The sequence below is a fragment of the Notamacropus eugenii genome, chromosome 2 (assembly GCF_028372415.1).
Source record: "Notamacropus eugenii isolate mMacEug1 chromosome 2, mMacEug1.pri_v2, whole genome shotgun sequence".
Classification (NCBI taxonomy): Eukaryota; Metazoa; Chordata; class Mammalia; order Diprotodontia; family Macropodidae; genus Notamacropus; species Notamacropus eugenii.
The window spans coordinates 27,460,236-27,471,311 of NC_092873.1; the positions used below are offsets into that span (position 1 = coordinate 27,460,236).

At 62.3% G+C, this 11,076-nt stretch overlaps 3 protein-coding genes across 9 annotated transcripts in view; 1 reads left to right on the top strand and 2 right to left on the bottom strand.

Moving 5' to 3' along the window:
- The window catches only part of TSPAN4 (tetraspanin 4), an 80,499-nt gene extending 78,617 nt beyond the window's left edge, over positions 1-1,882 (bottom strand). The window contains exons 1-2 of one of the 5 annotated variants that reach the window (XM_072637398.1): positions 1,778-1,882; positions 709-842 (exon numbers count right to left, since the gene is read on the bottom strand). The gene's annotated coding sequence lies outside the window, so the exon portion shown is untranslated. Of the gene's footprint in view, positions 1-708; positions 1,042-1,522; positions 1,641-1,777 lie in introns of those variants that run through there. The other 4 variants (XM_072637396.1, XM_072637397.1, XM_072637399.1 and 1 more) reach the window with 4 other exon arrangements.
- A 56-nt stretch (positions 1,883-1,938) lies between these two features.
- POLR2L (RNA polymerase II, I and III subunit L) lies at positions 1,939-2,478 on the top strand. The gene is made up of 2 exons (XM_072637416.1): positions 1,939-2,126; positions 2,236-2,478. Exons 1-2 carry the CDS (start codon positions 2,032-2,034, stop codon positions 2,342-2,344), a joined length of 204 nt encoding a protein of 67 aa, XP_072493517.1. The 5' UTR covers positions 1,939-2,031; the 3' UTR covers positions 2,345-2,478.
- Positions 2,479-3,028: 550 nt separating this feature from the next.
- CD151 (CD151 molecule (Raph blood group)) lies at positions 3,029-9,489 on the bottom strand. Of its 3 annotated transcripts, none has more exons than XM_072637407.1 (8): positions 9,332-9,489; positions 6,448-6,579; positions 5,576-5,767; positions 4,786-4,860; positions 4,355-4,459; positions 4,051-4,209; positions 3,782-3,868; positions 3,029-3,700 (listed from the first exon to the last, which is right to left on the bottom strand). In XM_072637407.1, exons 2-8 carry the CDS (start codon positions 6,529-6,531, stop codon positions 3,641-3,643), a joined length of 762 nt encoding a protein of 253 aa, XP_072493508.1. In that variant the 5' UTR covers positions 6,532-6,579; positions 9,332-9,489; the 3' UTR covers positions 3,029-3,640. The 3 variants fall into 3 exon arrangements, with proteins under 3 accessions (XP_072493508.1, XP_072493509.1, XP_072493510.1); XM_072637408.1 differs by lacking the exon at positions 9,332-9,489 and adding an exon at positions 7,659-7,681; XM_072637409.1 differs by lacking the exon at positions 9,332-9,489 and adding an exon at positions 6,869-6,999.
- Positions 9,490-11,076: the final 1,587 nt, after the last annotated feature.

Sequence of the window (11,076 nt, forward strand, 5' to 3'; positions counted from 1 at the left end):
GCATTTTCCAGGCCCCGAAATCCTGGAGCCTGGTTCAGTCATTAAAAAGCAGATGGCAAGGCTAAGCCCAGCCCTCAGAGACCCCCTCCCTCCTGGCCTGTCCCGGGGCTTCTTCCAGCCCTGCTCTGGCACAAGGCAGCCAGGGCCCCCCAACCCCCACCCACCCCCAATAGCCAGCCTTATGGGGCATCCCTGCCCCTCCTCTGGCGCCAGGATCCCCGAGGCTTAGAACAGATGTCGGCCCTCCCCACCTCCCAGGGGTTCCCCAGTTGTGGCCTGGGATTAGGTCCCCGAGAGCGGAACTAGAAGCGGGGGCAGATACTCCCATCGAGGAGGCCTGGGCTGGGCCGGAACAGGGAAGCAAGCAACCTCCCGAAAACCAAGTGCCGGGTTCTGCGCTACCCTCGGCTCAGAACCGGGCTGTGATCTCCCCGCTTTTCGGGACTAGGGTCTCTACCCTGCCCCCTCAGGCCCAGGAAACCACCTTTAACCCCGCTTTATCCCGGGGTGCCGTCAGGGTCCCCCTCCACATCTATGTGCAGACCCAAGGGCGGACCCTCCTGGCTGGCTGGGGGAGAGCGCCTGGGGATGCCCGGAGGGAAGGGGGCAGAAGAGATGGGGAGAGGGGAGAGGAGGGAGGGGGAGGGGGCAGAGGGGCATCGGCTCCTCCTCCCTGAGCTGCCCGGGGGGGGATCTGAAGCCACTTACCTGAGCCCAGGAGCTCAGGTGCCCCTCGGGCCAAGCAGGCTCCCGCGGGTCTGGGAGCGGCAGGCTGGGATCCCGCCAGGATCGTACGGGACGAGGGGGCAGGACGCACTGGGCTGGACTGGACCGGACTGGACCTGACGGGACAGGGAGGGATAGATGCTAGCCTGCAAAGCAGGGCAGAGTCCGGCATCAGCGCCGCCGCCCGCTCCAGCTCCCCAAAGAGGACGGGGCACCTCGTGGGACTGGCCTGGAGGCCCCCCCACCTCGTGCATCTGAAGTCAATCAGCCAGCGGGGACCCGCGGGAGGTGGGGGGCGGCTCCGGGGGTCGGGCCAGGCTGGTACGCGAGTTGGGGGAGGGGACGAGGAGGAGCAACGGAGCCTCCCCCGGCCATGGGGGGACGTTCCTGAACCCGAGATGCAGGCCACAATAATGACCCCGGGGGGCAGGGGCCGGAGCAGGGAGAACTCGGGATCCTCCCGTCAACCCAGTCCTGGAGAAGGTGGAGGGAGGTCCCCGAGGTCAGCACGTCCATTCCCCAGACTCCGAGCCTCACAGAAAATACGAAGGGCTGTCGGCACCAGAGGCGGCCAGCCGCCTTCCTCCCCCTCATCCCCCGTAGCCCCGAGCCCCAGCCAGCCAAGACGGAAAGTTTCCCCTAAGTCCCGGGGCCAAAACCTGGCCCGTGGCCCCGTTGGCGCTCCGCAAGCAACAGGTTCCAGCCACCGCGCGCGCTCCAGGCGGCGGCGCCTCCACCAGTTGCACCGTCTAGGGCCGGGGTGGTCGGCCAGGCTCTGGAAGCTCCCGGAGCCCACCTTGAGAGAGAATGAGCGAGCTACGTACGCGCGGGCGGAGGCGGCCACGACGGCGGCGGCTTAGGCTCGGCCTCGCCTTGGGACTCTTAAGTGCAGACGCCGCCGCCGCCGCCGCCGCCGCCGCCCAGCTGTCACTCAAACCCAGCGCGAGAAACGCGCCCGGGCTCCCGCCAGGCTCTTTTGGCCTGCGCGGGCCGCCGTAGCTTCGGGCGAGACCATCGGCGTTCCAGAGGGGAGATCCTGAGCGGAACCCACCCTCGTGCCGCCGCCGCGGCTTCTAGAAACCACGCGACTCGGGACCCCGGACGCAGAGGGCTAGAGGTGCGGGCCCGCGTAGAAAGCCCGGAGCCGGGCCGAGCCGCTTCCTGAGCCTACCCCCCCATTCGAGGCAATGGGAGCGGCCGGGGGGGCGGGGCTTCGGCGCCGGAAGCGGAAGCGGGGCGGAGAGAGGGAGGGCCAGAAGAGAAGGGACGTCTCGTCGCCGGTGCTGCCGTCTCCTCGCCCTCGCCATGATCATCCCGGTTCGCTGCTTCACGTGCGGCAAGATCGTGGGCAACAAGTGGGAGGCCTACCTGGGGCTGCTGCAGGCGGAGTACACCGAAGGGTAGGCGCCCCCGAGGGACTGCGAGGGTCCTAGTGGACCCCTGCAGCCAAGGCAGCGGGGGGGGCACGGACCGGGAGAGGCCAGCCCCCGACCTCACCGTCCTTTGCAGGGACGCCCTGGACGCGCTGGGCCTGAAGCGCTACTGCTGCCGGAGGATGCTGCTGGCCCACGTGGACCTGATCGAGAAGCTTCTCAACTACGCGCCCCTGGAGAAGTGAGCGGCCCGGGCCCCGGGCCCGAGCTTGGGCGAGCTGGGCCCGAGGCGGCCGGGATGCCGCGGGAGACCCCGGCCCTCCGGGGCCCAGCCTCAGCGCGTCTCCCTGGGAGCGAAATACACCCGTTCTTTAAGTGACTCCGTGCGTGGCCCCTTCAATCCAGAACACCAAACCAACGGGCGGGGAAGACCCTCAGGGGTCCTGGGCGAAGCGCCGAGGGCCCCTCCCTCCAGGAGCTGCGCGGAGCCCGGACGCTCCTTCTCACCCCGTCTCGCCCCCTTGGGACCGGGCCGGAGGCCCTGGGAGGGAGGGGCGGTTACAGATGCGGCGGCAGGCGGGTGGCCGGAGTCAGGATCCGGATCTCGGTCTTGTTACCCCCTGGCACCAATCCGCAGCCCCTCACAGGCACCGTCCTGCCCGCTACATGCTGCTGGGCATCCCAAGCCCACTGGGACCCAGCCTCCGGCCTGGCCTCCCACCCCTGCCCCAGGCCTCTTGGGGGTTAGGAACATGTGTTCCTCCAGGACATCGGATGTGTGGGCAGTTAGTAATGCATGTGGGCATTGGTACTGTCACCACACTCTGCTTCTTGCTCTGTCCTGGACATGGCCAGTCCAAGTGGCAGGGAGGGCAAAGGGGGCACCCTCCCCCCATCCCAGCCACACCCCCAAGAAAAGGACCAGCTGATGGATGGCCAAGAGAGGGCTTTACTTAAACATCCCAAGTCTTAGACAGTTGGAAGGCACCTCGGTGGTCCAAACCCTCCCACTCGCAACCAAATCTCTAACTGGCCCTGTGGGAGCCCGGACAAGCCTCAGGATTGCAGGGACCCTGGGCACCCGCACCTTCCCCCATAGCCTCCCCCAGGCAAGGGGAGGGGACACACCTTCCTCCCTAACACAGAAGGCACTGACAGTCTAACTGGGGCCCAGCTCAGGGCACTTGAACCCACCGGAGGGAACACAGGGCTGGGCCTATGAGGTCAGCCTAGAGACAAGGAGGCCCCCAGCCCTAAGCCAAGGGGCCCAGAAAAGGAGATCCTCCCAGCTCCATCCCTGCCGAGGCAGGGCTGGGCCTCCGGTGGATCAGGAGGGATAGGCTGCCGCCCAGCCTGACTGCCAGAGGGGGGTCAGTGTTTGGGGCTCAGACCTCCCCCCAGTCAGTAGGTTCTCCAGAGTAGTGTCACACTTGCCGTGAGTAGCTTGAGTACAAAAAGAGAGAGAAAGGTGGTAATAATTTAGTGTGGCGGTGGGCAAGACAACGCCCCTGTGAACGCACCCTGCCCCAGGCCAAAGGGCCTCAGTAATGCTCCAGCTTCAGGCTTTTGTACAGACAGCAGGTGAAAATCATTCCAAAGATCTGGGGAGGACACAGAGGAAGGAGGTTGTAGGGGGGCTGACAACACCCCCCCCATCCCTCCCCAGCTGGCCCGGGTCTCACCTGCACACCAGCAATGCCCAGACCCATGGCCCCAATGATGCTCAGGTGCTCCTGAATGAACTTCTCTAGTTTGGTGATGCAGCCTCCCTGGGGAAGGAAGCCTTCTGAGGAGGAGGTCCAAAGGCCCTGAATGCCACCTTGAGCCACACAGCCTCCAAGGAATTCTGGGGCCAGGACCCCCAGGCAGGCCAGTCAGGGGTGTGTAAGGTGGCAAACAGCACTCTTGGACAATCATTTTTCCACCTCCCCCTGCCCCAGCCCCCACCTACCTCCACTTTATAGATGTTGGATGCATGGTCTCGCTGCCCACAGCCTTCCACAATGGTCTTACAGCAGCTGTCAGGGAACTTCCTGCCCTCTGCTTCCCCAGACCGAATCCACACGCTATCCTGCCAGTCCCCAGAATTGTTGCTCCCACAGCAATGGAACTAAAGTGGGCGGCAAAGGGGAGGCCAGGGCTGGAGGGGGGCCAAGGCCGGGGCAGGGGCGGGGGGGGTTGTTGCTGGGGAAGGCCCAGAACAAGGTTATGGAGAGGCAGGCGGCGAGGACCAGGGGTCAGCTACGGACACTAACCTTCTGCTGCAGCTTGTCCACCGCCGTGGTCACCCCTTCATGGCCAGGCTGGTGGTACTTAAGGACCATGGTGTCCCTGAGGTTGTCCTTCAGCTCAGAGCTCAGCTAGAAGCAGGGGAGGGGGCAGGCCATGAACCCAGATCCCCAGGGAGGCAGCTCCACTGAGCCCATGGGCCAGTGCCACTCCTCCCTCCCTTGTTCTGGTCTCCATGCTTCAGTCTGTCCCTTGGGCACACTGATGCCAGATTGGGCACCAAGGTGACGTGGGCTGGTGGGTAAAGCCACTCTGGGAGCCAGGAAGGCCTGGGCTCAGCTCCAGCCCACAGCCCCTTCCCCTCTGAGGACCCCCAAACTCTCAGCTGAGAAGCTGCTGGAAAAGCCTCCTCTGGTCCCAGTGACCACCAGGGCCTAGCAGCCTTCCCCCAACTCACCTGCTGGTAGTAGACGTAAGCAAGGATGCCCGCGATGACCTCCAGCAGGAAGATGAGGAGGAGGAGGGTAAAGTACTGGGGGGGGAAGAGAAGGGATGAAGCCAAAGCCTGTCCAAGGGAGGGAGAGAGGAGTGCCCCCAAGGATGCCCCAGGGCAGGGGCACACACGCAAGGCTGGACACACCCAGGACTGAATAACAGTTCTCATGATCTCATGCTCACCTGAGCCAGAGAAGGCAGACAAAGGCCTCCTTCCTGGCATCCCCACCCCGGGAAGGCAGACAAAAGCCTCCAGTCTCCAGACACCACGAAGTCTTCCCCAGCCGAGGGTGGGGCGGGGTGGGGCGGGGCAGGGCGGAGCAGAGGAGACATGCAGGGAGTGTCCCAGGTTAGGGCTAACCCAAAAGGAGGAGGACAGAGGGTGCTAGGGGGTGCCACAGTGCATGGAGCACCAGGCCTGAAGGTGGGAAGACCCACCTCCTCCAGTTCAACTGTGGCCACTTACTAGCTGACCCTGTTGGCCTCAGTTTCATCTGTAAAATGGGTTGGAGAAGGAAATGGCAGACTACTCCAGCATCTTTGCCAGGAAAACTCCAAACAGGGTCACAAAGTTGGGTTCTGCTGAACAATCACTTACCCCCAGACACCTCGCCATCTGCCCCTTCCAAAAGGGCCAACCATAACTAGGTGGTGGCCCGCTGGCCTCGGCCACAACAGTGGGTTCTCCCTCAGTGGCATGGAATCCCCTCCCTTCCTGTCCCCAAAGGGACCTTGGGGGGGGGGGGACTCACCAGCCGAAGGAGATTCCTCCTCTCCTTGAAGGTGGCACAGCACCCCAGGATACCCGTCACCATGACCACAGCTCCAGCCACCAGCAGGATGTATGCCGTGGCCAGGTAAGTATTGGAGGCCAGGAGGCTGATATAGTCGCTCTTGAGGGCCAGTGTCCAGATGCCCACAGCCATAACGGACAGGCCAGTCAGCTGTGGGAACACAGACATCTACCATTCAGGGCCCCTGCTCCATCCCACCACATTGGAGGTACCAATGGATACAAGGGCTTTGGTCCTGGCCAACATGAAGGAGTGTCAAGAAAGCCCACCTCATTCCCCCGACCCCATCAGGAACCCAGGTGGGAAGCCCCAGCATAGCTATTCCATGACCCCAGGCAAATCAGCAGTGGCACTGGGGGTCCCAAGAAACCTCAGTTGCTTCATCTGTCAAGTGGGGACAGTAACATCTCTGTACTGAGATCATGGCTGGGCCACAAGTGTCCAGGAGTTAGAGGTAGAAGGCTCACCTGGGGAGCAGGAATGGTAAAGGACAGCAGGGTGACATTCCTATAGCCCCCTTTCTCCAAAGCATTTAACCCGGTGAGTGAGATCCCCATTTAACAGATGAAGGAGCTGAGGCACAAGAAATTAACAGCCCCTGCTAGCTAGTAACTGCCTAAGGGAGGCAAATGCAGGTTTCCCCCCAGCTCTGTGAGCCAAAGCAAGAAAGCAGCAGGGACACCCTCCCCCTCTGCAGACTGACTCATCAGTCTCCCCTCTGTCCTAGGAGACTGCTCCAGCCTCCCACTGCAGTTCTGCCCTGCTGTCCTCCGTCTGCCCCCCACCTTGGCCCTGGTCTTTCCCCCTCCCTCTGCGCTGGTCCATCTTACCCAGAAGCAGCAATTGAAGGTAAAGAGCAGGTATTTCAGGCAGATGGTACCACACGTCTCCTTCTTCTCGTTATACTCGCCCATCTTGAGAGCCCAGGGTGGGGAGAGAACCTCCTAAGTCAAAGGGGAGCCCTAAGGGAGTGCCAGCGCAGGTTAGGAAGACAGGCTCTGCCCCGACCAGACTCTAAACCCTTCACCCCAGGAGACACAACGAGAGGGATGGGGGGCAGCTGGATGGGGGCTGGGAGAGGTCCTGTCCACCCTCAGACACCTGGCACATTCACAACTGAGGAGTATTTTCCCAGGAAACCAGGACAATGGGCAGTTTCCTGGCAGAAATGACCAGTCCAAAAGACCGGCCAAGGGAGGGGGCCATCCACCAGTCGGCCCTCCCCAGCCCAGGTGGTCTGGGTCTCCCCACCCTCCTCTGGCCTCCAGGATCTCCCAGGCAAAGAAGGAAGCCTCAGGGCACGCTAGGGCAGGGCAGGGCAGGATGCTCCCACACAAGCCCCAGGGTTCAGGTTCCCTCCACAGGGCACACTAAACACTGGGTGATCAGCCCCCGCATGGCCTTGGCTCCTCCCTCAGCCCCTCCCCTGCACTGCATTCCCTAGGCCGAACGTCAGAGCTGGGTCCAGCCCAGAGGAACTGAACCAGGCAGGAATCAACTGGTCCTGGGGGAAGGGGAGGAGAGAAGAGAGCATGGAAGAGAGCTGAGAAAGGATGGCCCCTCCCTCCAGCCAGGGGCCAAATGCTGCTGACCATACCCCACCAGAGAGCCCTGTACCCACCCTCTGCTCAGCTACTCGCTTCAGACAGGCCCTTCCAGCCCCTGTTCTGTAGGATGAGAGGCTGCTGTCTCTAAGGACTCTTCCCACTCTAACCACTGGGTCACAATGGACCCCCAGCATCTCCTGAACAACATAAGTCTTTGAGGGCCCCTGCCCTCTACCAACTCTGCTTCTTTGCCTCTCCAGTGACCCTTTCGCACTCTGGGCAGGGGGGTGTCAGGGACCTGGTAGGGGTCTTCTCTGGCTCAGACCCTCCCCTATGCCAGTGGACAATGGACACCAATAAGTGTTTTTTGGTACAAAAAGTGGTAAGGGAAGGGGCTGACAGAGACTTCTTCCAGGCCTGGGAAGCAGAAACCCAAGGAGATGAAGTGGATTGGCATTTGTGCATCATCTCCGCAGGTCAGCAGGGGCTATTACCTTCCTTTGTGGCCCAGTGCCTAGACTGGGCCCAGCACCCACCAAGTGTTCCATCAGTGGTAGTGGACCGACCTGATTCAGTTTCCCTGCTGCAACAGCAGATTCACTTCTACCCTCACTTGGACTTTAGACCCTTGGTCCTTGACCAGCAGCTTGCCCTGCCCACTTCTGGGCTGCTCCCCATCCTGAAGCCTGGTTATCAGTTATATACCTCCCTAGCCCTTCCGGTGCACCTGATATGAGGGGACATCTAGAGCGGGGCAAGTCACTCTACCCTTTTAGCCCAGGTGGGGAAGAGGAGGGGTATACTCCGGGGTGTGACCAACTCCTGAGGTGAGCAGAGAGGGTCAAGAACCAGTCCTTCCGGCAACAGAGCGGGGAACCTTAGGGGACCGCTGGAAATCCTCTCCCTACCCTGCTGAGCTGCCTTCCCTGACCCTCTTAGTTTCCCCCAAGTGTCCCAGGGTCCCAGCTCATTTCCAAACTGTTAGAAGGCAGTTTGGGCAGGGTCCTCTGGTATCCAAGTGCAGTAGACGGATGGATGGCTAAGAGAAGCCCTCTGGATGTTCAGCACCCACATGCCCCAGGCCTGTCCTGCCAGCCTCTGGTCAGGTTTGAGGAGGAGAGCAAAAACGCCACCAAGGACAAGCAAATAGACCCTGAGAACACATCCAGGAGCTGTCTCCCAGAAGCATCAGTGAAGGTTCTGGGAGGCTGAGGGAACAGGGGCTGCTCCATCCCAGAAGGCCATAGCCATAGGCCCTGGCTGACCCCAGCCAGCTCCCAGGAGTGCAGAGAGGGGCAAGGGGTGGCTTGCTCCCACCACAGCTTCCCAGGATCTAAGTCCCAGGAGGGACGCTGGTCCCAACTGCTGCCATCGATGCTGCTGGGACAGAAATAGCCCTTCCAGTCACAGGGGGCTGGCCTTATGCCCCACCCAACACACACACACACACACACACACACACTCACTCCCATTCCCCAAAGGGGACCGCAGGAGTAACTCCAGGATGCCCGTATGCTGGGGCAAAGCCAGGCTGCCAGGACCCCCACCTCACTCCCAGTCCAACAAGATCTCATCGTTGACAGCCCCACCCACCCCAAAGTTATAGAAAGTCACAGCCAGTGGAAAGATGGGAAATATAATACGTTCCCCAGCCAGGGAAAGAGCTGGAGTCAGGGAGGCCTTCCTGGTGGAGGCCCCGATTGAGCTGGAGAAAAGGAGATGGTCACAGTGGCACCCCCACATACATACACACCTATACACATACACATATGCACATACATATATACATGCACACACACATTGTAAGAAGCCCCCCCTCCCTGGGAGGAACAATTGCTCCACCAGAGGAGCGCCCCCTTCCACTCCACTGAGGCCCTCTGCCTCTCTGGTCAGCATGGTCGCCATGGTCCTGGAAGGGAAACTGAGGCAGAAAGGGCCGGAGCACCGGGGTAGGTGGGGGGGGTACCTTGGGGGCCAGGCAGGTGGGGAGGCCAGAGACCAGGCCTTCATCCTCTCCTGATCCCCTCTACAGGTCAGCCCAGTCCAGACCCGGGTGGGGGGAGGGGGTGGAGCGCAGGCCGCGGCCGGGTCGGGGAAGGGCCGGAACCCCAGAGCCCGCCCTTCGCCCCCCTAGATCCCTACTCCCCCACCCCAGCCTCTCACCAACCTGCGGGCGGCCCGAGCGCAGAGAAGCAGAAGGCGCCGGCTCCGGGGCGGAGGGATGGGACAGGGACGGGACCGGACGGAATGTGAGGCCTCCGGCCCAGGCCCGACAGACAGACCCCGCCCGCCTGCCCCAGGCCCGGCCCCAGACAGACCCCGCCCACCCGCCCCAGGCCCCGCCCCAGACAGACCCCGCCCACCCGCCCCTGACAGACAGACCCCCGGCCGCCTGCCCCAGGCCCCGCCCCAGACAGACCCCGCCCACCCGCCCCAGGCCCCGCCCCAGACAGACCCCCGCCCACCCGCCCCAGGCCCGGCCCCCGCCCAGCCCAGGCCATGGCGCAGTTCGCTCTGCGTTGAGCAGCCTTAATGGGGGACCCTTCTACCGGTCCACGAGCTGGCCGGCCCCTCTCGCGGCAGGCCTGCTGCCTCAGTGGACCCAGCCTGCACCCCGGCCTGAGCAGGAGTCAGGGGAGAAGCCGCCAGGCGGAGAGGGGCGGGGCTCTCACTTCCAGCCCCCCCAACTTCCCAAGAAGAGCTTGACCGGGGCTTTGCCGACGCTCCCCCACGCCCCACCCCGTCCCTGTGCCCTAGGGGCACCCCCAGATTCCTGTGCCCGGGGGGGGGGGGTGTCGATAGGAGAGGTCACCCTCCCCAGGTTCCTGTGCCCCGGAGGACTCGATGGACGGGTCAGCCTAGGGGGTGCAAAGGGGCTGTCCCCTGCGAGTCTTCTGATCCCTAGGGCCAAGCAAAACCAGGTTCTGCCTGGCCGCCTTCTGTTCAGGCTCTGCCTGCCCAGCCAAGTCCTCGCACCTCGGGGAAGGTCTGGATTTGAACTGGGTCTGGGTTCAAATTCCACTTTGCCTGCCTCCTCCTGCCAATGTGCACCCTGCTGAGTGTACAGCAGGCGCTCGGTACATGTGTATTGACTGCTGGCTGGGGGAGTCAGCTCCCTGTTCCCAGGAGGGATTTGTCCCAGGCCTCAGGAGGCAGCTGGTGCTGAAGGCCCCGGGGCAGATAGGGCACATGGGCTTCTCTGTCTTCCTCAGTCCTGCTTTTTGAGTGCCCAGCCTAACACTAGGTTTGGGCACAACACGTGGCAGTGAGCCTCAGTTGCTTCTTTGAAATAGGGTGACACCTGCATTGTCTCCCTCCCAATCCATTCTGAGGGATGGGCTTTATCGAGGGGTAGCGAGGCAGCAAAGCAGATGTTACGGACCCTGACAGCACCCCCCTCCTCCCAGAGTTGTGAGGATCAAATGAGATAATTATAAAGCAGTCAGCACAGTTCTTGGCACCCATCAGGGGCCAAGTAAGTGCTCATTTCCCTCCCCTTATAAGCATTAAGGTGCCATGAAAAAAGTAACCCCAAAAGGAGTAGAAGCGAGTCATGGGCCAGTGTAGATGAGACTCTCAGGGCCAGGATGGCTCCAGGATTGCCAGGAGCCCTCACCCCCAAGTGCCCCAGTAGTAGAGCAGTCAGCGCCACCTGGCGGGAGATGAGACCAAAGTCGGGGAGGCACGTCCCTGGAGCTTGCAAGGTCTGCCGGTTCTGCTAGACTCCTCCTCCAATGAGCATAGGCCGCCCTCTGGCCGCTCAGCTTTGTCCCCATGGACCAGTTTGGTCTCATTATGCTTCCTGAGGAGTTTTTTGTCCTAGGCACCAGAGTGGATATGAGGAAATGCTTCCTGAACGCTACACTCCCATCGCTTTCCCGGACCATCCCAGAAACATGACAAGGGACACTT

Excerpts from the sequence above, each read along its gene's own strand:
- CD151 (XM_072637407.1), bottom strand. The coding sequence starts at position 6,531 with ATGGGCGAGTATAACGAGAAGAAGGAGACGTGTGGTACCATCTGCCTG. Across the intron at positions 4,460-4,785 it reads CTTACGTCTACTACCAGCAG|CTGAGCTCTGAGCTGAAGGA; the intron begins GTGAGTTGGGGG and ends CCCTGCTTCTAG. Across the intron at positions 3,869-4,050 it reads CCAACATCTATAAAGTGGAG|GGAGGCTGCATCACCAAACT; the intron begins GTAGGTGGGGGC and ends TTCCTTCCCCAG.
- POLR2L (XM_072637416.1), top strand. The coding sequence starts at position 2,032 with ATGATCATCCCGGTTCGCTGCTTCACGTGCGGCAAGATCGTGGGCAAC. Across the intron at positions 2,127-2,235 it reads CAGGCGGAGTACACCGAAGG|GGACGCCCTGGACGCGCTGG; the intron begins GTAGGCGCCCCC and ends CGTCCTTTGCAG.